At 37.8% G+C, this 26,877-nt stretch overlaps 3 protein-coding genes across 4 annotated transcripts in view; 2 read left to right on the forward strand and 1 right to left on the reverse strand.

Annotated features, from left to right (window-relative positions):
* Positions 1 to 26,877, reverse strand: part of LOC130089651 (glutathione S-transferase omega-1-like) — a 220,928-nt gene that overhangs the window by 24,700 nt on the left and 169,351 nt on the right. The window lies entirely within an intron of this gene.
* On the forward strand, positions 5,150 to 8,473 carry plaua (plasminogen activator, urokinase a). The gene is made up of 10 exons (XM_056257073.1): positions 5,150 to 5,254; positions 5,363 to 5,405; positions 5,527 to 5,668; positions 5,798 to 5,895; positions 5,985 to 6,026; positions 6,199 to 6,376; positions 6,936 to 7,087; positions 7,175 to 7,315; positions 7,631 to 7,776; positions 7,906 to 8,473. The coding sequence occupies exons 1-10, from the start codon at positions 5,150 to 5,152 to the stop codon at positions 8,101 to 8,103; spliced, it is 1,245 nt and encodes a 414-aa protein (XP_056113048.1). The 3' UTR covers positions 8,104 to 8,473.
* The window catches only part of vcla (vinculin a), a 50,016-nt gene continuing 37,539 nt past the window's right edge, over positions 14,401 to 26,877 (forward strand). The window contains exons 1-2 of one of the 2 annotated variants that reach the window (XM_056257064.1): positions 14,401 to 14,731; positions 22,130 to 22,200. In XM_056257064.1, the coding sequence (XP_056113039.1) occupies positions 14,564 to 14,731; positions 22,130 to 22,200 (239 nt within the window). In that variant the 5' untranslated portion in view covers positions 14,401 to 14,563. The remainder of the gene's footprint in view (positions 14,732 to 22,129; positions 22,201 to 26,877) is intronic. The other variant, XM_056257065.1, reaches the window with a different exon arrangement.

Raw genomic sequence — 26,877 nt, forward strand, 5'->3', positions numbered from 1 at the left:
CACTCCCCCTCCACACTGCACACTGAGTGGCCACTCCCCCTCTCACACTGCACACTGAGTGGCCACTCCCCCTCCACACTGCACACTGAGTGGCCACTCCCCCTCTCACACTGCACACTGAGTGGCCACTCCCCCTCTCACACTGCACTCTGAGTGGCCACTCCCCCTCTCACACTGCACACTGAGTGGCCACCCCCCCTCTCACACTGCACACTGAGTGGCCACTCCCCCTCTCACACTGCACACTGAGTGGCCACTCCCCCTCCATACTGCACACTGAGTGTTCACTGTGTGCTCCCTGAATCGTCACCCTTATTCATTTGTGGATGTTAACTGAATCTGAAAGTCAACTACACTGTTTAATTCTGAATATTATATTTTATTCTGGTGCGCTTAACATTATCGTTTTCGCAGAGTTTAGGCTCCTGTGTAATAGTAGCCTAGGCTATTCAGCAACTCAAACATACCAAACCAACAATTACTAAAAACACACAAAAACAGATTTTGCACGGGCATTGCACTAGTATATATATCTAAATGTATATATCATAATTTTGATGACTGCAGAAATATGTTAATTTTGTTTAAGACAAATTATCCCACCAGTTACAATCGTGACCGACCATAAAACAATTGTTCAAACATCTTTCCATAAAATATATATATATATATATATATATATATACACTGTATATTTCAAAGGGGTTACTAATGACACGTCATTTGGATATTTTCATGTCTGGGAAAAAATTGGGATTAGTTAACAAATAGGGGAAATAGGTTGGTTGACACACTTTTCACTCTCTGTCATATTTCTCAGTCATGCTATATGTTAAAATAGTCTAACCAGTAACAACTGAAAGGTTAAGATCTCAGCTACTCAACAGGTACATTTAATGTTCACAAATTATTCCTAAAAAAAAATTATTCATCATTAAAGTGATGTTGTGCACTTGTGCCAACCAGCCCCAGTATGGGGGTTAGTTGGCACATGCAATGGGGTTGGTTGGCACAGATGCTATAGTTACAAAGAATGAGGTGACAAATATAAAAAGAACTTGACCATTTAATTCAAACCAGATGCAGAATAACATTCAAAAGAATTTCTGCCCATTTTTAACCAAACCAAAAACAAATACAGTTTGTATAGTATACAGGTGCTAGTCATATAATTAGAATATCATCAAAAAGTTGATTTATTTCAGTAATTCCATTCAAAAAGTGAAATTTGGATATTATATTCATTCATTACACACAGACTGATATATTTTTCAAGTGTACATTCCTTTTCATTTTGATGATTATAACTGACAACTAATGAAAACCCCAAAATCTGTATCTCAGAAAATTAGAATATTGTGAAAAGGTTCAATATTGAAGACACCTGGAGCCACACTCTAATCAGCTAATTAACTCAAAACACCTGAAAGGGCCTTTAAATGGTCTCTCAGTCTAGTTCTGTAGGCTACACCAGACCCAACAATGCAGAAGAGCTGAAGGCCACTATCAGAGCAACCTGGGCTCTCATAACACCTGAGCAGAGCCACAGACTGATCGACTCCATGCCACGCCATATTGATGCAGTAATTCAGGCAAAAGGAGCCCCAACTAAGTATTGAGTGCTGTACATGCTCATACTTTTCATGTTCATGCTTTTCAGTTGGCCAACATTTCTAAAAATCTTTTTTTTTGTATTGGTCTCAAATAATATTCTAATTTTCTGAGATACTGAATTTGGGATTTTCATTAGTTGTCAGTTTTAATCATCACAATTAAATGAAATAAACATTTGAAATATATCAGTCTGTGTGTAATGAATGAATATAATATCCAAGTTTCACTTTTTGAATGGAATTACTGAAATAAATCAACTTTTTGATGATATTCTAATTATATGACCAGCACCTGTATTTATAAATATACAACATATAATAGTATTATTATTATATAAAGTCTTTATATATATATATATATATATATATATATATATATATATATATATATATATATATATATATATATATATATAATGTTTTAACATATGTAAAATGCATAAATTAATACATTTATAACCAATTGGCTATAATGACACATGTGCCAACCAACCCCCAAATCAGTGTGTCAACCAACCCCACCCACATTAGGACACACCTCTTTACTGAAATTATGTTAGCCACATAGCATCACTCATCAGAGACTTTTAAATTTCATATCAAAATATAGCTGATCCTATCTATATCAACTGAAATCCTTTCATTTTATATTATCTCTATCTATCATAGTTCTAAAATGTATTTAGTGGGGAGAAGGTTTTTTTTTTTGTTTTAACACAGTAAAATAGAAAAGTTATCCTCACCTCAACAGTTGGTGAAAGTTCAATGATTTTAGTAAATAGGTGTGTTCAGGTCAAGAGGGCAGTCATTTTAATGTCAGATTTTTGTGGCAGCGCCCTCTGGTGTACTGGAATTGAACTGTGTGCCAACCAACCCTTGACCCAACCAGCCCCGCTCTCCCCTACTACTACTTTCTTTTAAAACCATGTTTTTACTGCCTTTTTTAAGACTGTGATTGCTCTATATCTTTGACATTGAAGAAGAGATGTTCTTCTACTGTAGATCATGCTTTCTGTTTAGGGATGTATAACATTTCAGTATACTATGATCTTTATCCAATGGTCAGAATTTACATTTTAGTAGGATTTGTTCAGCAGTACTTCCTTCCAAATTTATATATTTAATTGTGTTTTGCATTTTACACCCAGGCTGCCAGATTACTTTTTAAAAATCTGCGAAACTGCTTGCGTTTTTGGTCAATCATGTCAAAGATAAATATATGCAGATTGTTTTGTAGCAGATAGAAATAACTAAATAGATCTAAAACTAATCTGTAAAGTCAACATGTGGTTGTACCACACACCCACGATGTACAAGCATGAGTGAACATTAACATCAATGTCCAGGAGATGGTGCTCAAAACTATAGGATTAAACTTTCTGAAAATGCAACATTATGTTGGTTTCTACCATAGGTTTCTACAAAAGAAGTCACTCAGACTTGATGCACAGCATCATAAAAGGTGATGCAAATATTTAGCTGAAATATCAGATCTTATCATCACAGAAGCCAAAATATCAGCAACACTGGAAGTTCAGTAGCGTGTTGAACAGGAAACACGTGTCTGAACATTTCTTAAACGTCTGCCCGTTTCTTAAAGAGATAAAAGAGTGACATCATCTCCTCTGGCTCTCTCATTCATGAAACCCCCCTCATTTATTGCATATACATCTCACAGGATGCTACAACAGTTTTGCATAATCATATGATTAATCGTCTGAGACTGAGGAAAAAAATGTTTTTGAGTGATTTAAAAAAAATCATTATCATGTTTGGTGCCTAAGAAATTACAAAAAAAATTATATCACAGAAAAGCCCAAGATTTCAACTTTTTGATACATCAGGCAAACAGTGGCATGCATGGGGCAGAGAGTAAAAATATGTGAATGGCTCCGGATGTTAGGAAACAATGACGAAATGCAAGATTACAGCAATTTTAAAAATAGTTCCATTCTGAGTTAAAATTGACTTACCATGGCAAACAGATGAATGATGATAATGAATCACAGATGCATGTGACACAACACACAACATCTGTTTGGATATCTAATTAATCTGCTATTTAATCTGCTAATTAATAGTTCTTTTTTATATTATATACCATGACAGCTTACAGAGTAATATTAACCCTTGCAGATACCCATTTTTACTAGCTTTCACATTAATTTATGACATGTTGTGAAATAGCCAGTGCAATTTAAAAACCACAATGATTGTCATTGCTTCAGGGGCAAAGTCCCTATTAGGAATATTTCCTCTTTAACGTGTAAAAAAATGAAGGAGGTTTTGAGTAATTGAGTCACATACGAGCTTCCGCAAAAAGCATTGCCCACAATCTCAGTGTTTACCACACAGCGCATGCCAGTTTGCCTGAGGCCAGGCCCCCTCAGACAATCATGGACTCGTCGTCACTATAAATCAAGGAACACTAACAAGCACATGACAGCGAGTGCTCAGTAAGCCTGGTTCTGCTCCACACAGCAACATCTGCTGTCTCTACTATCAGAAAGGTAAGCACCAAAAACACTTTTCTGGTTCTGCTTTGCTTTTTTTTTACACAAATTTTTCATGTTCAACTCTTTTTCATTGACTTGATTTATACACTTCAAACTCCAGGGTTCTTGACTCAATTTTAAAGAACCCTTTATGCCCTTTTATAAAAGTTCTATATAAGGAGAAATGTCTTAAATTATTGCATAACACTTTCATGTTTAACTTTCAAGGTTTACAAGCTGTTTATTTCATCAAATTTAATAAAAATAAAAATCCAATCAAAATTAATTAATTAATAAATTAAAACTAAATCCATAAAATCATCCCATGATAGAAACCAGTAAAAGGTATAAATGAAGCACCTGATAGAATTCTTTAAGGTTCTATACAGTACCTATTCTTCTAAAATGTGAGAATATGAATTAATTCATATTTATCTTACTTAATTTATCTTACACTCTTAAAAAGAAAGGTTTCCCCCAAAGAACCTTTCAGTGAATAGTTCATAAAATAACCTTTTTTTCCCCCTAATAGTGTGCAGGACAATTTAATAATTTAACTAAACTTTTTCCAAATGACCTTAAGCGTAATGGAAAGCTTCCGTATGTTAACATTTCTTCATAGAACCATAGATGGCAACAAAAAACTTTATGTTAGTAATGTATGTAAGGGCACTATATATGAAGTAAAACATTTTTTAACTACACTTAAGGATACAAATACAATTCATGAAAAGTCAAAATCAGAGTATTTTAACATATTTGAAATGTGCCAAAAATGAATTCAAAAGTACTGCAGGAGCACTTTTTATTTGTGTAATATATTGAACAATGAATACCTGTTCATGGTGGGCTTATAGTAACATTTTATGCCTGTTTGCTTGCAGAGTCAGTGCTGCAAAGTCATATGATTTCAATATTTTCTTGGCAAAACTTGTTTATTTATATACTTTTGAAATACTGTACAAATGTGCATGTGATTAAAGAGCATGTGTCTTTTCTTTTAGAGATGTTTCTTATAAATATATAGCTCACTTCTTCTAAATGTTTTTAGGATCTCCAAAAAAAGGAAAACATTGGTTTGCGGTCAAGATGATGTTTATTCTCAGAATATTACAGTTGACATGCGCCCTGAGCTTAACTGATGCAGTAAGTGGAAAAACAAAACAGAAGTGAAATTTCCTACTTCCTACTGGGTCTTTAAATGGAATCAACCTTTTTTTCCCACGCAGCTAATATTTATATTTCTGTTTTTAGATTAAAAACCCTTGGAGGAAAAACTTTTTTACTCCAGGAGAAGGTAAAACTCTTGATTTTGTCAGATTAGATTAAAGTTTTCCAAGAAAATGTTAATTGATGCAACATAAAGTTGTATTTGTAGCATTTGAACATAGGTTTATTCATAACTTGTCTATTCTCAGATGAGTGCATACTTGATGGAAGGGATGAGAGTACATACAGAGGCAAAGTGTCAGTGACAGTCAATGGACGGATGTGTGTGCAGTGGAATTCCATCCCAAAACGATACACCTCCTTCAGAAACTGCTACCATAACTTCTGCAGGTATTCTATATTTACATTAATATTTCTGTTCCCCATTTATGGAGTGTAAAAACAAAGATTATTATGCTGACACTATTATATTAAAAAGGCTGATGAAACCTCTGACCTCTGAATGTTTTGCTTTTTCAGAAATCCAAATAACAGGATTCAGCCATGGTGCTTTGTAAGGAAAAGAAACCGCTACGTACGGGAATATTGTGACATCCCCCGCATGGAAACGAAGCCGAGTAAGTAGAAGTCCATCTCTTTTGCTTATTTAGGTCATGGGTAATATTGATAGCAGATTGACTAATATGACCTATTATTGCTCATGCAGCCAAGAGTCCACCAACACCTGTCCCATCAAAGCAGGACACAGGTAACAATTTGATCAGTTTAATTTTTCTAAGCAAAAATCCAAAATAATTCAATGGCGATGTTAGGAAAACCCCATAACTGCATGGGATGCTGTTTCTTTCCTTGTGCACTGCCTAGAAAATTATCTCTCCTCACAGACTTCATGTTTCTGATGTTTCTCATGTATTAATCAGAATCAACGTGTGGGGAGCGACGCTTAAACCGCATTACAAAGATAATAGGAGGATCAAGGTCAAGTGTTGAGTCACAGCCTTGGATGGCAGCTATCTTCAGAGGAGCTGGGTTCATTTGTGGAGGAACCCTCATTGCTCCATGCTGGGTCCTCACTGCAGCCCACTGCTTCCCTGCTGGGTATGTCAACCTGTTGTTAACTGAAGAGTTTGACCTTATTTGAGCGTTATGTAAGCTAATGTACAGTCTGTTCCAGAGTCAGGGTCTCGTATCAGCCTATCCGGTTTATTTTAGCAGTAGCTTAATGACCAGCTGACAGTATCTCAAATATTAAAATATTATCCTAAAGCTTCCGCTAAGAATAAATAGTCCACTACAACGTACAAAACAATTGGCTTATCAATAGACGAACACTGCAACTGTATTACAGTAGTGTTAATAATAGAGTTCTCTGGGCTCAATTTCACTAGTAAGATGCTGCCAGTTGGTGATGTAATACAAGAGACATCAAATTAGTGCCGATTCAGGAAAAATCGGAACCAAGAAGTTTGGCAACAGCAAATATTAGGAAATATCAAACCACTGAGTGCTGTGATCAGAATCAAGTATTCCAGAGTGCTGTGCAATAAAACTGCTTAATGCATAATGTAGTGCCATTGCATTGGTGTAATTTATATATATATATATATATATATATATATATATATATATAATTGTATTGTTTCTTTGTTTTGAATAGTAAGGACACTAAAAAAGAGAGATACTCTGTCATTCTGGGAAAGAATGCCATCAATGAAACCAACTCTGACAAAGAGCAGCGGTTCACAGTGAGCAAACTTGTGGTCCATGAGGACTTTGACTACACAACTGAAAACTTTAATCATGACATGGGTAAGTTTGCATTATATTTGACTATTTGCCTTTAATGCCTTATATTGTATTATTCCACCAATTAAAAGTGTAAATCACTTCCTTTAGCCCTGTTGAAGATAGTGGGCAGCAATGGACAATGCGCAGTGAGGACAAACTCTGTGAGAACCGCATGTCTTCCCCCTTTCCAGCAGATGCTTCCCACAGGATTCTACTGTGATATTGCTGGCTATGGAAGGCATCAAAAGGGTAAGATGTCACATTAGACTGTATGCTGATAGTGTATCCTAAAACAGTAACAATGATCTCTTTCCTGCGACAACAAGATATGAGGGCAACATGGTGTGTCCACAAATTTGTTCTATGATATGAACTATAACACAAACTATAATTGTGATATGACATACTGTACGGGATCTCTAAAAATCTAGCAGCTAGACATTTTAGTGATGTCATTTTGTCACTCTGGACGTCAATGTAGAATGTCAGGACCAGAACTATGTAAATATGTGAGATAAAATGTAACATGTCATTACTTTTTATCTGTTTTTTTTTTTTTTAAAGATGGCTTTGAGTTCTCTCGACATCTGAAACAGGCTCAAGTGATGCTTATTTCCCAGAATGCTTGCCAGAAGTATTACAGTAAGGACGAGGTCAACGAGAACATGTTGTGCGCAATTGGTAGAGACGGGGAGGAAGACGCTTGCCAGGTAAACAAGAAAATATTTGACCAATGACGGATAAATAGGAAATTTAGCCCTGACAAATTAAATTGCAATATATCTTCATAAAACGGTAAGAAATACACATATGAATGTGTTGACTTTTTCTGCTTTCAGGGTGACTCAGGAGGGCCTCTAGTGTGTGAAGTAAATCACACCATGTTCCTTTTCGGTATCATTAGCTGGGGAAAAGAGTGTGCAGAAAAGCTTAACCCGGGTGTTTATACAAAAGTCACCAACTACAACCATTGGATCTCAATGCATACAGGTTTACCCACATATACAGCAGGCTCCAAGTACCCACAGAAGGATTAACTGTGACACTTTACAGCACAAATGTAAATGCTTAGCCACTCAGGATAATGTTTTGTCAGCACAGAATGCACATGCCAATTATTTATGCTATTCGAATGATACATGGCAGCTACTTTTGGCAATCAATAGGAATCATCTTTTACAGTTATAATTGCACGTTCCTGCTTTTATTGGACAGTGATACCAGTTTTAGGTGTTTGAAGGAAACATACTAGATTTAGGATTTTATTTTATGTCCAGTTTGTGACTTGTGAGAACTGCAAATGTTGTTATCTGTTTTATTCATTCTGTTTTACTGTTACTTTTTATAACATATTATTTAATATTTTATTTATTGCAAGAATGCATGTATGATAAATGTTTTTTTTAACTTATATAGGCCTACCTCTTATCGTAATAGTCTTTACTTTGTTTAATACAAAATTCTTCTTAATTTCATTTGATATTCCATTGTATTCTATAAACTAGCTTTAAATCTTTGCACGTTTTTGTTTTAATTCATTCATTGTGCATCATCATAAATATTTTTCTAAATCACAGCCAACTGGTAAATTCTCACTCATATCTATTATTTCAGTAAAAAAACAGTACATTTTCATTTTGGGGTGAACTATCCCATTAAACTAATTAAAATGAAATATTAAATGGTAAAATTGGGGCATGTCACAAAAGTGATGAGATGCATTTCAACTGGGTCGTTATCGTTAACTAAAACTATCAAAACATTTCTGCTAACTGAAATAAAATAAAATATTTATATTGGTTGAAAAACGAAAATTAGAAATGTTGCCATGGGAAAAAACTGAAAAAAGTTTATGTTGAAGCGCTAAAATTATTAACAGGAAATAACTAGATGCTGAGAACTTTCCAGAGAACAACCACATGTTGTTGTGTACAGATGATATCAGGGTTTTGGAGAAGTGTCCGTTAGAAACTAAGCAGTAAAATCTACTTAATTGCAAGAGTTGGCCTCAAAACCAAAATAAAACACGAGAATGTGAGAGAAAATGTGGAAGTAGTGAATCACCAAAGACTATATGTATCCTCTGAAAACATAATATCCTTCCTCTTACCAAGAATACAAAATGCTTATGACCTTTAGCAAAGATCTTTACCTAAAAAGGAAAGAGTTTGGTTTACAGAAAAATGACAAGCATGAAATATGTATATATAATAACACACTCTTTACAGTAACCTACAGTAATGACACCTCCTCCATGTCCTTCACTATAGCAGAAAGTTAAGTTTAGCTACGAATAAACATAAACTATACAGTACAACTATATTATATATTAAACCAAAATTATTATGTGTATTTTCACACCCCTGAGTTTTAACTATACTGCCAAGTATAGTTGTGCACATTTATTTTGATTATGTTTTGATTTTAAACAATTGCCTTAAATATAGGCTACTTACCAATATGAAAGATCATGGTTTCAACAGATGGGATCTTAATAGCTGTCATGGTCACCAGCTAGTCACCACCTCCTTCCCATCATCCTCTCTGGCCCTCACCTGCATGCACTTCCCAATCACAGAGATCGCTGTCACCTGTCACCAGTCTTCACTGATCATGATCCAGCACTATATAACTCTTCCCACTGCAGTTCACCATTGTCTGGTACCTTAAAGAACCCTAACCTGACTCCTTACCAGCATGATTTGCCTTCAGTCATCTGCGTCCTTCATCCGCCTCGATCTCCATTTCAAAAGACCATTATTCATCCAGATATCCATCCTGAACACTATATTCATCAGTTACTCACCTGCTTCCATCACATACTTCTGCAAATAAACCTGTTGATTACTTTACCTGTGTGAATCCTTCTGTTTCATGACAATAGCATGTGTGACAGGTGCATGGTTTTGAGGTGCTGTAATGACTCTCTTTGAACATTAGAGGGTGCTGCTACATTATAAAAATTATTGAATTTATTTTAAGTGCGTCTCTTCAGTCTAACCTATCTGTATGTCTATATGGTATGTGCAATCTGGATTGCTTTGATATCAAATACAGTACTTTTACTTAGACACCCAGAAGTAAGTTTTGCCTAAATTTATTACACTTTGTGCTGGGCAGCGATAAAGGATGGCTTGAAATCTCTAACTGTAGGCTAGTTATTGTCATCTCAGATCTCTCCATTGCATATTCCAGCCTCACATTTAAAAAAAGGGTATCCACAGCTACAGGAATATGGACTAGTCAGCAGTAGGACTGGATGACATGAAATTGCTGAGCACAGCATTATTCACCTTGGCTGTAATGTGGCCGGTTCTGCACCGTTCCATCACATAATAATCAGTCAGTGGTTTCCATTTATATTTTCTATACAAATAAAACTCATGACTGAAATGGTGGAGAGACAGATACTGAAAATATTGAATAAATTTTTTTTATAGTTATTTGAAGTGTGAACATCTTTTGATGTCTAAAAGAGTTTAAAAGCACAAAGCAGTAGTTCTCATGTCAAGTCTGAAACATTGAGAGGCTGCAGACAACGTCTTGATGTGAAAGAAGCATCCTAGTGACTGCACTTACAAGGTTCAATGGCAGCTGCTTGTATAATAAACAATTTACCTTATTAGTGTTGCAAAGCACTTCTCTGTGCTCCTCTATCTGAAATCTCTCCTTATTTGGTAACCTTACAGTTGCCTTGTGTTTTCTTCCTTATTAGTGCTGAATGGTATCTGAAACAAAGTCACAAAATAGCCTTACTCGTCTAAAGATCTAACTTTTGAATTATGTATACATGATGACTTTATACATTACTTTCCCGCAGATCATGTCCTAAACAGATATCTAAATAAAGCCCTGTCTTTTGCCTGCAAACAGAATGTCTCTTTATAGGGAGTCAGTCTCTCTTAAACTAAATGTTTATTCTTGTCTCTAAACTAATCATCTAAAGTATTAGGCTAAACCAAATGAGGGCAATATATTGAGTGTCCAGCAGTTCCCCTCAAATTAAGAATTTCTACATTGTTTTGACATAGGTAGTTTTTTTTTAATTATAACCGTTTTAATTGAACCCAAATATATTTAGTGCTATACATATGGAGCTAATAATATGACAAAATGATTTGAATTTGAATTGTGTAAATTTGAATTATTTGCAAGTGTAATCTAACAAAACTGAATTTTAAATAGTTCTGAATTTGAATTTTTTTGGAACGAATATTGAACATCTGAAATTTAACAAACTGAAAGGTTTTTATGGCTGAATTTTATAGACATGTATTTTCAAACAGCTAGTTTTTGTGTTCTGAATTCAAATACTGCAAAATTTCAGTTTAAAAAAATACGGATTCAAGTTTTCAAGATGAAGAAATTCGGAACGTCAAATTCAGTTTTCTAAAATTCAATGTCAAAAATTCAATGTCAAAAATTCAGGTCTTACAGAAAGTAGGTCACAGGGAAGAGAAGATGATCTCGGAAAAGTCGAACAGAGCATTTTGGCCAATTAGGGACTGCAGAAGTTTTCCAGTGCGAACGTGGTGGTTCAAGAGGTTGCCGCTCTCTGACTCTGATCATGATCGCCCGGAGGTAAGTTAAACATGAATGATTTTGTGTTTGTTAGGTTAGCGTTAGCGTCTAGGTTAGCGTCAAGATTGCGTCGTACATGTAAGCATAAGGTACGAGAGGGTGTGCTATGGTGCTGTATTGTGAATACGACGCGAACCAGAGTGCTTGCAAGTGCAACCCCTTCAGACGTGACTTATTCACAAGACAGCACTAGCCTTGAGTACCGTGTATTGCTTTTCTAAAGCGATTGCCACTCAATAATCATAATAAAGCAAAACAAAAATGTATTAGTGCAACTTTCATTAAGTAAAATCACCAAAAGCCTTCAACCTTCCGCTGGAAAAAAAATAGTCCGGGCGGCAAAGACAGTCTTTATTACTGAGTCAGTCATCAGTCAGTAGAGAAGACTTTAATATTGAAAGGACAATTGCATTATGTTGGCATTATGTATAAAACCGGGTCATCTCAGTTTGGTTGAAGGCTTTTGGTGATTTTACTTAATGAAAGTTGCACTAATACATTTTTGTTTTGCTCGCGCCGCTCGCGTCCTGTCTGTGTAGTAGACACGGTGGCGTTCTAATCAATTTTACACAAAATATTACACAAAATATACTTTAAAACAAACACCAGAGACTGCTTAGACAAATGTATCACGTGCTGAGAACGCTAACCTAACAAACACAAAATCATTCTTGTTTAACTTACCTCCGGGCGATCATGATCAGAGTCAGAGAGCGGCAACCTCTTGAACCACCACGTTCGCACTGGAAAACTTCTGCAGTCCCTAATTGGCCAAAATGCTCTGTTCGACTTTTCCGAGATCATCTACTCTTCCCTGTGACCTACTTTCTGTAAGACCTGAATTTTTGACATTGAATTTTTGACATTGAATTTTAGAAAACTGAATTTGACGTTCCGAATTTCTTCATCTTGAAAACTTGAATCCGTATTTTTTTAAACTGAAATTTTGCAGTATTTGAATTCAGAACACAAAAACTAGCTGTTTGAAAATACATGTCTATAAAATTCAGCCATAAAAACCTTTCAGTTTGTTAAATTTCAGATGTTCAATATTCGTTCCAAAAAAATTCAAATTCAGAACTATTTAAAATTCAGTTTTGTTAGATTACACTTGCAAATAATTCAAATTTACACAATTCAAATTCAAATCATTTTGTCATATTATTAGCTCCATATATACACAGTATGCACATGTCACTTACAGAAGCTGAAGTCAGTGTTTTCTGTATGTCTGTGTGTAGGCCCTATAAGAGTTAGCCAAATATATATATATTTTACTTCTATTCAGCAAGGACACATTAAAATTGATTAAAAACTGTCATAAAGACAATTATATGTGAAATAGTGCCCTATTTAAAGTCTCTATGAAAAGTGTTTGGGCTTTTAGTATGAATATGTTGTCTATAAGCTAGTGTGCTCCAAAACAAGACCAAGGCCAACGTTGAATATGAAAATCATGTTGATGTCAGAATCAAACGTCAAATTGATGTCAATCTCCAACGCTGGACCGATGTTGTATTGTGGTTGAAAATGAGAATCGACTTTTTGTTTTCCAACCAAAAATCCAACGTCAATCAACCCGACTTTCATTTTCAACCAAAATCCAATGTCAATCTGACGTCGGGTTCTGACTCTCAATCAGACGTTGGGTTCTGACGTCAAACCGACTTTCATTTCCAACCAAAATCCAACGTCTGTCTGACGTTGGATGTTGACGTCAGATTGACGTCGGGTTCTTCTGACGTCAACCCGACTTTATTTTCCAACCAAAATGCAACCCCTGCAACCAAAATCGTCCCCTGACTGACGTCAGTACTTTCTACTCAAGGACCTTGACAGTTAAAGCAAAAAGTTTCCAGAAAAAATAATACTTAAGTAAAATACAGATAGGCCTACCTCAGGTAAATGTACTTTTTACTGTCCACCTATATATTGGCCTATAGCCTATATTACAAAATATTAAGAAAATTATAGAAACATTTGGTTACAATGTGTAACCAAATGTAATTATACATTTAAGTGTAAATTAGTGTAATTATACATTTGAATACTGAGTAGCCACTAATTAACAACATAGGCTATAGATAGGGTTAGGCATAGGGTTAAGGTTTGGTTTAGGGTTAGCTTCATGTAATTATGCATAATTTACTGCTTCAATGACAAGAAGTAGGCCTAAACGTGTCACAGACACTGTGAAAAAAATGTGTTACCTAAATGTTTCTTGAGACTAAAATCAGATTATCAGAATGATTCACATGAACTTATGAATCTTGTGTGTTGCTCAACAGCATGATCTAAAACTAAGATTAATTGTCCACCACCGACACATTTCATGCTGTCACGCAGAAATGAGCACATGAAGAAGACATCAGCAGATGATCAGAATTAAAAGCTGCAGCCTAAGAATAGACATGCTTGCATGGTCTGTCAATGAGTATCAGTTACTTTGTTCCCGTTTCACTAACACCATTACCTATCATTGAAATCAAATGCAATCCACGGAATCCTCACTTTGTCATTCCATTCCGACGCATTCCCTTTATGGCTACTGACTGCATAACGTAGTCAGGGAAGCTCTTTAACACAGTTAGGGTGGGGCGGAGAAGAGTGGAAACAGCGTCAGCGCCGACCAATCAGCTGCTCCGATTGGCGTGAAACCTTTGCGCTGATTGGTTGACGAGCACTGACTCTTTTAAGCCTTGCGTTCGTTCGCACTCACCGGGCGCCTGGCTTTGGTTATGCACAGAAGGCGTCGGTCGTTGAGGAGGCGTTTAGGGATTTTGCTGCATGAGTGGGATAGATTCGGGAATAGACGTTTGGTTTGTGGTGCCCTTGGAAGAAATAACGGGGGAAAGCGCAGGACAGAGCGAACACGTGCCTTATTCTCAGTTGTGTTGAGGATATTTAGATTTCAGGATGCCAGTTTTCCATACCAAGACGATAGAGAGTATCCTGGAGCCGGTGGCTCAGCAGATATCTCACTTGGTTATCATGCACGAGGAGGGCGAAGTTGATGGGAAAGCGATCCCAGATCTCACCAGCCCAGTGGCGGCAGTGCAAGCGGCTGTCAGCAACCTCGTGCGGGTGAGAGTCTGTCAGCATCTTGTGTTTTAGTTTATCTGCTGTTTTATCAACGCGCACTTCATTCCGTTAAAACGTCTCCCTTTATAAAAAAAAATACCATGGTAACCACAGTTTCTTCCTAAATACCATACCACAGTTATTGCTACTATAGCCTACTGTAAATCATAATATGAGATCTTCTCCAATTAGTATAAAACTTGTCTTTTTTTTTCCATGACATTGGCTGGCTAACACCACGTTTCTGTGAAAATGTACTGCTTTGTTGTAGTTTTTGTTTGTGGTATTTTGGTGGAAATTATTGTTTATCTTGGTAATTTTGCGAAGGGTCGTGATGTGATGAATGTGGGTGTTGCATTAGGAATTGAAAATGCCTACTACGAGTGTAAAGTGACCATAATGGGTTTGGTTTAAGAATCAAATATGACTTTACTTGTTTGTGGCTAAAGGAGATTATGGTTGATGTAAACACATGGTCCTGATGGATCAGTGAGGAGAATCACAGCAGGTGTCAGGGAAGTGTTGGACAGTGTGAGTTTTCTGTTATCCTCATTTTACTTCACACAAGGTAAACTAAGTGCCTCTAAAAAAAACTCTCAAAGGTTGTGTTTGTGTTACAAAGGGCTGTATGCAATATCTGGAAGTGTTGAATGATAAGGTGACACCTTCAGCTAAATGTTCCCTAAATGCCTTATCCTGTATTGGAGTTACAGTGTATTTTAAACAAATGAACTGACTGGAACCAATGAGGTTTGCATCATAAAGATGAACTGAGTGTGATATATATATGGCGCCTTTATAGGTGGACTGTATTCTTCCTTGTACAAGGAGTTCATCTGTTTAGAAAAGTACTTTAAGTTCCGGTGTTGTTTCCAGGAAACATCAAAAACACAATCATTAATCTCAGAAACCTGTACCATTATTTTCCCAGTGCACCCACAGCAACCAGACAGAATCTTGCTGGTATGTTCTCCTTCCTTTTTGGTCTCAATAAGGGAGTCTCTACTTGAAGAAAGTTCTCAGTCTGTTATTGAAAAGCATTCATTCATGTAGTATGTGTAATACTGAAAAGTTATAAAATCCTGTTTATAATTGACATTTGATGTAATGTCTGGTCTGCACAAGCTGTTGTGTTCCATTCTACTCTCAGTCTCATCTACTCTGTAATATGTTCTAACTGAAATATATTTATATTCTATTGTGTTTGGTTCTCATTTGAAAATGGCTGCCTTCTTTTAACTTTTATGTGTAGTTAAATATTCTTTTTCAATTCCATTCTGTTCTTTATTGTATTCTATTTTTAATGCTTTGTGTGTATTTTTAAATAACTCCATGCATTTGAAAATGAAAACATTGGTTCTTGTAAGTTTCTACAGTGTGTAGTTAAATATTCTATTCTATTCTATTTCAAGTTTCATATGTGCTCAGAAGTATATGAGTCGTGAGTGGTTTAACGCAAGCAGGACCTGCAAGAGTTTTTTAGATTTTTTGAGAATGCAGAAGTGCTTTCAGTATTACTCTGTTTCTTCTTGTTTATTTGGTAACTTACTCCCAGCTGTCATTAGGTAAAGTAATGCGAGAAGAATCCTCCTATGTGAGTAAGTCACAAATAGGGAGTGAGCATTTTGTGCCGGGAATAAATAGGTCTTCTAGCCTGGGAAGTAACACAGTCTCACAGTGCATGGCTTGAGGGGGTGTTTCATGCCCAGAGAAAGTGACTCCCTGCTGGCTTGAGGAAGTCTAAGGTGTCAGCGTCTTCACTGGAGACGCACCCAGAGCACCAGCACCTCTCTCATATGTAGCACCTGTTTCTGCTGAAGTGTCCAAAACATCAGCCAAGCCTCGAAATCAAGGCTGAGTGAAGAGGCTTTATATCTCTTCTCACTCTAAAGACTGGTCTGTATCTTGGAGACTGTTCTATGTTTAGATAGTCAACATTCTCTTGGTCACTTTGAGATTGTGGTAAGAGATTAGCTTGTCAACTAATATGTATAATGGCCCTAATTGTGACAAATAATTGAGCATGCAATTGTTTATTTTAATGCTAATGCCACTAAATGACTCTCTCTCTCTCTCTCTCTATCTCTATCTCTATCTCTATCTCTATCTCTATCTCTATCTCTATCTCTATCTCTATCTCTATCTCTATCTCTATCTCTATCTCTATCTCTATATATATATATATATATATATATAGTATATATATAATAGACACAGAACCATATCCAGGACTATACAGTCTGTAACTTGGACTGATTAATGGTCATTGCTGGGTGTTGTAGGACTGTAATGAAGCCAGTAAGGAACAGCCAACTATATGTACCTGGATAGGAGTTAATTTAAGAATTTTTTTTAGGTAATTTATCTCTCTTCTCTCTGAATGCTTTTTTATGACTCTTAACGGAGAAGACAGCAGGGGTCTGGCTGGCCTGGAGGAGAGTCTCCATGTCTGTCTGTCTGTCTGTCTGTCTTTTCAGCCAAGTCTGTCATAGTGCATTGGAAAAGAGCCATTGGCATACCGTCCATATGCAATATGTGCCATTTATGTCATCCATGGACCATGGCTAAGCTCTTAGATTCACTTAGGAGTCAGCATAGACCTGTATATGAAATGCTTCTCTTGTTATAACGTCACTTTCAATGACAAAATGTAGCGATTAAAGACATGACCTACAGTAGAAATTCAAAGCAAAAATCTTGGACTTCAGTGGAATGTTTTCATCCGTAGCCGCCACTTGCAGGGAAAACTCCCTTAGTGATAAAATTATTCTGAGAGAGGAGGTGATGCCCTTTGAAACGTGTGTTAAACTGAAGTTAATCCCAGTCAGTCATACAGAACTATCACAATGTGATAGTAAGACCCACACTGATGACATAAGCATAAACTTGTTTGCAGTTTGCTGCTTCCCTCAGCTCCCATAATCCCTCAAGTACTTTAAACAGACATATTCCTTTTAAAGCAAGTCTCAATTGTGACTTCTCCAGAAAATAAATTCAGCCTTGACTAGAGAGAATATATTTTGAGTGGCATGAATGTTTGCTGTATAATGCTCCAGACTGATTTCAATGAATTACAAAGTAGATGGGACTCTACACAGCTCTTTTATATGCGGGGTGGGATGATTCTAACTTAATGGTATGACACAAAACATAAAATAAAATACAATAACAATACTTTTAATTATTTTGATTCTGTTTGAAATTAATGTTATTTATACTTTTCTCATAATAAAAACACAATGCACTTGGAGAAAAATAAGTATACATAAATGTGATATACTGTGAAAACTTTCCCCCTCTACAAGTTGACCAAATATGTTTCTTCCTATTTAAAATTTCCATACATGTTATTTCGTTATGAAAAGGGTTCATCATTGATTTTTTGTTATTTCATGAAATTATTATTAATCAGTTGTTTGTTATATTAATTTTATTTGTGTGTGATTAGTCACCTACGTATTTACTTTAAGAGATAATGTTTTAGAAGCCTGAATCTTTCTTTCCTTCTTTCATTATTTCTGTCCTTTTTCAGGAATACTACACATAAACATATAAACAAAATATATTTAATTTATTGGAAAAGCCATCATATATATATATATATATATATCTTGTAAACTCACCCAAAACTTAATACAGTAATAAATAATAAAAATAATTTTAGGGATAATCTGTTGCGGTTGAGGTTGACCGTTATTGGTATCGACCACTGGAAAGCCCATATGTAGAAACATTTAAACACGCGCACTACCATTCAAAAGTGTGTGTTGGTGAGATTTTTTAAAAATAAGTCTCTTACGCTCTCCAAGGATGTGTTTTTTGTTACAAACAATTGCTGGTTAATTTTTTCCAGGATTCTTTGATAAATAGAAATGTAAAAAAAAAAAAATCGATTTATTAGAAACAGTAAAACAATAATGTTACAAAAGATTTCTGTCACTAATTTCTGATCAATTTAATGCATTCTTGCTGAATAAAAGTAATAATTTCTTTTTAAAAAATGTAATGAAAGAAACGGACTCAGTGGAAGTCTTGGCTGAAGTTTTGTGGAAGTGGGAACTCGTGTGACATATCGGTTGCACCTTATGTTTTGGGAAACTGGGCTTGTGATCGTCCACAATACACAAGTTCTCTAAGTCCGGCCTCTTCAGTCTTGTTCTCTGAAATCTCTAAATTTTGATTAATAATATCTGACAGTGGGCTGATAGACAGGAGCCGGAGCAGCTGCTGACCTGGACTGCTCTCTCAGAATCCATTATCACAGCACTAATGCACCTGAGATCAAACAGCCTTTTTAGTGAAGCTACAACTGCTAGACTCACTCTGCATTAATTATGCATCAAAAGTACACAATCGATGTATCTCTGCCTCTTGAGTCTGTCTTTCTGTTACCCATATGCTTTGTTCGACACCACGAAAACTGACAAATGTGCGGCCGAGGGGCCTTTTATAAAGTCGAACCTTTTATGGTTCCACCAGTGTGTGTGTGCAAAGTTTCCCTTTAAAGGAGTCGTGAGTCTTTGCGGAGTTTGTGGGAATCAATGAGAGATACTTCTGAGTTCGAGCGTAAACATTCGGCAGATGACAGAATGCTGTGACAGAGCAGGAGCCTTGTTATATAAACAGCCATCATGGAGAGAGAATGCAGTCGCACCTGATTTTCTTTTGTCTGAAGGAAAGGCATCTTACTGTAGGTGCCGTCACATTCTAGCACACACAAACACTGTATGTGGCCAGTGCAACCCTCACACACAAATGACCATTAGAGGAATGAGAATCATGTCAGATGTCAAATATCCGTTCAGTTTTTTATGAGCCGGTGTCATTGAACGGGTGGTTGCTTCATTAACTGCCCTGTTACTCATGTCGCTACGCTGTAAAAGAAAAATATATTTCAATTGATGGTAAATAGTTTTTTTGCAGGTGATGAAATAGAATGCCGCTGCAAAATGTAATGATCCATTTCCATGAACCACAGCTGATAAAAATAGACAGTATAGACAGTTTATAGTGTCACCTGCACAAAAACAGAACCATCAGGGGAAAGGCCCGTTCAGATCAACGATAACTATTTTAGCATCCACACTAATGGACGATAATGTTATGCCTATTCTAATTGAGCGGTTCAGTTATGGTCTGTCAACATAACTGCAGGATACACTTTATAATCGGATTTTAAAATGGATTGATGCTCATAAATGGTAACAAAAAAACATTAAATTCCACTGTAAATGTTGTATTAATGTTTTTCTCAGTAAATTTTGATCATATTGTGTGTTTTTTTTTTAAAGTAATAGTAATTTTTCATTGTAAACATAAGGTAGCTTATAGTTAATCAATTAACAGGTTTTTACTGTAGAATTGTTACAATCTTTTTCTGAAATTGGACATGTTTGACAGTGTAGTTATGCAAGTGTAAGAGCTTTGAAATCATTGTCATCACTTTATTTACTGCTTTATTTTCCTCATCTAAGTTTAGGTGCAGGTAGTAATAGCAAGGATACTTGATTCAGTATTGTTCTAATCTAAATACATATTTTGTGCAATTATCCCCTGTTTATTTGTTGCTTTAGAATCTTCAGTGCTTGCTTGTAAAGCCCAGAGAAAGGTGGCAGTGGGCTCTTATTTGCCACCATTGCTTTTTGCCCCTTGCCCCTTGCCCCTCAGATGGCCTAATAGACCAGGACTGAGCTAAGAATAACCATGGAGAATGTTGTTGAAGGTCCAGTATCTCAAGAGAAGTGTAAGGTGGAGGCCCCACTGAGAAGAGCGTTTCAATATATCACGTGCCAATAGACACTATAAGCCTCAGATACACTGAAAATAATGGGTGCAAGAGTTCAACCCTCTGACCACATGCCAATTTGACTGGTGGAACTTCATGTTTATCCGGAAAGACTTCATTCTTATTCAGTACATCTACCAAACAGGCATGCACAAAGGCATTAGCGTGCACAGGACTGATGTTTGTGACTGGCTACTGCGTGTGCAAATGTGATTGCTGTTCCCACTTAAGCCCAGCAGTTAACCCAGTTAACCCAGACTTATTTATGGGTCCCCTTCACCCAATTAGGGCCCAGTAAAAGAGTGTGCTGCACTACAAAAGCACCATCCTCCATACACAACTCCGATGCGATCAATGGTCCTTAGCAGGTCATCGGCTATCAATACACTCTATTATTTACTACTTTACATCTGTTAGACCTGTTTCTCATCTCATTATGTCATTCCTTTATATATATATATATTACATATAAACATATACAAATTTCAACTTATGATAGTGACTAGAGTTTGATGGGAGGTTGAAAGTCGTCTTCAAATACGTTTCAGAGATGGAGGACAGACAAATTAATGTGATTGCCTTGGTGTAATTACATCATTGGAAAAATAGAGCAGGCGGGAAGTGGCCATGTGCTGTGCGGAGATAACAAACATCTCTCTGTTACGCTGCTATCTCTGCATTAGTGGACTCTAAAGAAGGACACTGTAATGTCATTCCTTATGTCCAGTGAAAGGCCGAATAAACCACAATGATGTGAGCATGTGTGTGGTCTGATATCTTGTCACCTCAGGATTATGATTTAAAAATCAAAGAGTGGTTTTGTGTGATGTAAGAGAGAATTAGGGGCTGTTTTTTTTTTAAATTATCAGATTAATGGCTGATAGGGTTAGACGTTTAGCCAAAAATATCAAAGTATTTTTGCATGATGCAAATAAATCAATGACTTGAATCAATCTTTGAAACAGACATGAATTGAATTATTAGAAAATAGTTTAAAAACAATGGCCTTAAAGGGATAGTTCACACAAAAATGAAAATGAGTTTCTTTCTTCTATTGAACTAAAAAGAAGATATTATGAAGAATGTTGGTTGACAGGAGCCATTAACTTCCATAGTATCCCCCCCCCCCCTTTTTTTTTATATTTTATTGTATTTTTTGTTGTTTTGTGTTTTTATTTTTGTGTGTGTGTGTGTGTGTGTGTGTGTGTCTGTGTGTTTTTGTTTTAGTTTTGTTTAGTTTTAGTTATTTTGTATCATTTAATTTTCAGTGTTCATTCAGGAAATAATCAATAAATGGGTGTGGTAATGGCAGATGGATTAGCATGGGTTGTGGATTGTTGTTGTTTTAGATTGGACAGTTGGAAGTACTGGCAGCATCCCAGACAGCGAGCAGCAGATCAGCCTCAGGGCTCATTCAAAACACATAGGCCCTTATTGTGTCCAGATACTCAGAGCAACCCCATTCACAAGCTTTGTCAATCTGGTGTGCCTGAGGGCTAAAGCTTTTCCCTGTGTGAATAACTTTGTTACAGCTGGTGTCAGAAAAATAAAAATGCATGTAAATGGTCTCATCATTATGCATCTTGTAAACAAGCTTGTTTTACATGTGTTCTTAGGTGGGGAAGGAGACGGTTCAAACCACAGAAGACAAGATTATGAAGAGAGACATGCCTTCGGCCTTCATTAAGTAAGACCTGTACTTCCTGTCTCTCTCCAGGCGCTCATCATGTGAACATACATAAACTCTAATCACACTGAACACAGACATGCTCATTGAACAGCATTAACAAGGCATGTGCATTTCTTTGCCTTGTCAAAAGAAGTTTTAAGTGATTAAACATAAGATAGGATTGTCTAAACATCGGAAGCTTTTTGTTTATCCTTATTTTACACAATATGAGATTCCTATAAAGCCTAATGTCAGAGTGCTTGAGGTCTTTGGATGTCTTGATACTGAAGAAAGCTCCACAATGTGATGTGGAAGTTAAATAAGGTCCGTTTGCTTGCCGTCAGGGGCTGAGTCATACCCTCACTGCTAAAGATTCGGGGCGTTTTCCAGCAAGCTTACAATGCATTATTGATAAGTCTACGTAAAAACTATATGACTTCTCTCCCTAGTGTCTCCCCGGGTGTGTGAAGTGGTGTCTTGGTAGCTGATGTAGATGGAGCAGTTAGTGTTGAATCTATTTAATATTGATGCACTGTCTGTTTGTGTCTGTCTTTCACAATCTTTTTCCTCGCTCTCTCAGTCTCAGTCAGAAAGTCACAGAGAACACAAAGAGGTGTTTGTTCCTTTGCTTCCCACACCTTAAAGGGGTCATCGGATGCCAATTTTCCACAAGTTGGTATGATTCTTTAGGGTGTTCATGTAAAGTTTGTAATATACTTTGGTTAAAATTCCTCAATGGTTGTGCAAAACAACACCCTTTTTACCTCCTCAAACCTCCTCAAACAGCTTTGTTCACAGTGACCTGTTTTGGTGCATGTCTCTTTAAATGATATTGAGCAACTGCTCACCCCACCCCTCTCTTTCATGGGGGGCGTCGAATGGCTGAGGGCAGAAATATGCTAACACGGGACAGTCCGTCAGTGGTCGTAGGCGGAGCATGAGCATTATGACATCATAGTGCTCAGAAAATCCAAATGGCCTGATTATTGAGAGTGTTTAGACTTTTTGAGGATTAAAAAAAATTTCACCAGGTTTCCACCTGTAGTCCCTGGGCAGGCTGATGTCAACAAATACACATATTAATAATACATCCCAGAAAACAGCATTAAAAGGATCACACCCTTCATTAATTCCTCAGCATTCATTTACAAATACACTCTAACATACCCATCAATTACAATACATTATGTGAACATGTTTGTTTTAAAAGAAGCCATTTTTTGGCCCGCTGTGAAAAAGTGTTAAAATTTACACGTGGTCAACTCATTCCACTGTCTTTTGGCCACACATTAGAGAACTGAGCTGCCGAATGCTGTTTTACACTGAGGAATCCTACACTCGCCCCGAATTGTCGACCGAGTGACTCTAGTTGTAAACGGTTCCCCGGTTCCACCTGACCAAGTGTCAAGGTGTCCATGAGCAAGACACCTAACCCCAGCCGCTAACCCCAAATATAGCGCTTTCACAGACGCGCTTTCACCGCTTTCAAGCGCGTTACATATTGCCTCACATTCACCCATTCACTCACTCATTCATACACCGACGGCGGTGTCGGCCATGCAAGGCGCCATCCAGCTCGTCGGGAGCAGCTGGGGTTAGGTGTCTTGCTCATGGACACCTCGACACTTGGTCAGGTGGAACCGGGGATTGAACCACCAACCTTCCGGTTTGTAGACAACCTTCATGAACCACTGAGCCACTGCCGCCCCATGGTGAATGGTGGTTGTGTGTCCACACACTGCAAAGACACCATTTAACACCATTTAAAAGTGTATTTTGCATCCGATGACCTCTTTAAGGGGGTAAAACTGCAAATTTAGGATTTTTGTTTTTGTTTTCTTTGATAAGGAAAGTGGAGAGAAGACTAAAAATGAGAGAAGATGAGGGAACTGGATCAATACATTATTTTACATGTTATATATCAATTGTAATCATATATAATTTTTATGTATATTAAAATCCTATAAAATCTAAAATATGATATATAGTAATGTGATTCAGGATAAGGAAGGAAGAGGACAGGGTCGGCTTTACTGAGGCTCGTGCTTTATTCAATTTCAAATGGTCAAAACAAAAGTCACGCTCACAGTGCTTCAATAAACTCAGTCCAAATACACAATCAATGATTCAGCTCTGCAGAGCATTCTCTGATTAGCTCCCTGTTTCCCAGGCTTCTATCCGGTCACTCCACGCCAATTACTGCAACAAGACACAGGTGTTTGTCATTTTGCACTTGACCTACTTACTCATTGCTCGTCTCCCTACTCTCTCTCCCGCTGCAGACCTCGCTGAACCACTCTCCCTTCCATTTGCGCCCCCGGGCCTGTGGACCACCTTGAACAACTGGACCGGATCTGGTGCTTCCTTTTTAGTGAGGTCAGTCAGCGGGCTGGTCAGGTCAGAATAATTAGGCACAAACCTTCTGTAATATCCCACCAGCCCCAGGAACTGCCTCACCTCCTTTTTGGTCTTGGGTTCTGGGCAGGTTGCAACTGCTGCCATCTTACTAATTTGGGGACGCACCTGTCCGTGACCCAAGAGGAAGCCCAGATATCTGACCTTCACACGCCCTACCGCACACTTCTTCAGGTTGACCGTCAGTCCGGCCACTCTCTGCACTCTCAGGGCCGCACGCAGATGCTCAATATGACGCTGCCAGTCATTACTATAGATGATAATGTCATCTTGATAGGCAGCGGCATATGCAGCATGTAGCCGCAGAATCCTGTCCATGAGACGCTGAAAAGTGGCCGGTGCCCCGAACAATCCGAAAGGAAGCGTAACAAATTGGTGCAATCCAAACGGCATTGTGAAGGCTGTTTTTTTCTTTGGATATAGGCGATAAGGGGATCTGCCATATCCTTTAGTTAAATCCAGTGTTGAATAAAATCGAGCTGTTCCAAGCCGATCAAGCAATTCGTCATATGCGTTGAATTTCGACACAACATTCACCTTGCGATAATCCACATAGAATCGTACAGAGCCATCAATTTTAGGAACTAAAACTATCGGGCTCACCCATTTGCTGTGGGATTCTTCTGTTACCCCCATGTAAACGCCGTGCCTTGATCAGTGAGAATCTCTTTCAGGATTTTGCTCTTTTGCAGAAATGCTGTGGAGCGCCACTGCCTCTATGTATCGCGTTGCTTAGGTGACTTTTACACTGGGCTCGTTTGCTGCAATCCGAGCCCGAGCGCGTTTGTTCCCGGCGCCCCCCGCAGCGTTGGTCTGGTTTCACACTCCACTTGATTCTATCGAACCCTGGTGCATTTGCGTGCATATTACGTCATCGCAAGCGTGCACGGCGCATGATAGAAAACAGAACGCGGGTCAATATTGTGTTTTTTATTAATTCGCTGCTATTATGCGCAGTTGAGTAAACAATACAGGTTTACTGTGCGTGTGTCACATAAGGTGGCCTTCTGCTGCTTGCAAACGGACTCTTTTGAGGAGACAATGGATTTCCAAATTTGTTGCCCTGATTCCACGCGCAATGCACGAATACACTGCAGGCTATCCAAGGTAAATCATCAACACTATCATCCCTTACAAGTGTTTTATTTAACTGAATACATCACAATAAGCTAAAACGCATGCGCAGGTTACTTTACTTCCTGAACAAGTGCGCACCCGAGTCCGTGTTGCTTTCACATTCACGCGAACCGCGGCACGGTTCGGGAGCAACCGAACTCAGACCACCTCCTCCAGGTAGTCTCGGGTTCGGTACCTCAGTGCGCACCCGGGTCCGCATGACAGCATTCACATTAGCGATTTTTCATGCCAACCGTGCCCCGTTCCGAACTAAACTGCCAGTGTGAAAGCCCCCTAAATCTACCAGGACTAATGCAAAGCATTGCCCACGTTCGAATCATTCTAATGGCCCAATGAGGTCCATACCAATTCTTTCGAAGGGGACCTGCATTAAAGGGAAGAGGGCGCAACGGCTCTTTTGGGGAGGCCGGTGGTTCATGACAAGCCCACAAGCCCACTTCACTTTCAAATGGTCAAAACAAAAGTGACGCTCACAGCGCTTCATTAAACTCAGTCCAAATACACAATCAATGATGCAGGACACTGGCACGAGTCCTCACTCTCTTACCAACTCCCTGTTTCCCAGGCTTATATCAGGTCTCTCCACGCCAATTACTACAACTAGACACCACAACACAGGTGTTTGTCATTTTGTACTTGACCTACTCGTCTCCCAATTCTCGCTTCACACACACACAACACACACACTCACACACACTGGCCACTTTATTAGGTACACCTTGCTGGCACTGGGTTGGACCTTAATAACTGCCTTAATTTTTCGTTGCATAGATTCAACAAGTTTCTGGAAACATTCCTCAATAAAGTAACAATAAAGTAAACAATAAAGTTTTATTTTGATTGTCCGCCGGTTCCCGCCTCCTTCTTCCCTGAACCTTGCTACACTGGTGCCGAAACCCGGGAGGAGGGAGGAGGCGGGAACCGGCGGACAATCAAAATAAAACTTTATTTAAATGAAATAAACAAACAAAATACCTGCCAGCAGTCTCTCACGGAACTGCTGGCTACCCAAAATAGAATATAAATACCTGCCAGCAGCCCCTCACGGACGACTGCTGGCTACCAAAATAAAATGTAACAAAATACAAACAAAAGCAGGCCTGTTCCTCTCTCGATCATCCACTCCGTCGCTCCCCCTATATG

Source organism: Rhinichthys klamathensis, unplaced genomic scaffold, assembly GCF_029890125.1.
Source record: "Rhinichthys klamathensis goyatoka isolate OS25496 unplaced genomic scaffold, OSU_Roscu_1.1 h1tg000135l_1, whole genome shotgun sequence".
In the NCBI taxonomy this organism is placed as follows: domain Eukaryota; kingdom Metazoa; phylum Chordata; class Actinopteri; order Cypriniformes; family Leuciscidae; genus Rhinichthys; species Rhinichthys klamathensis.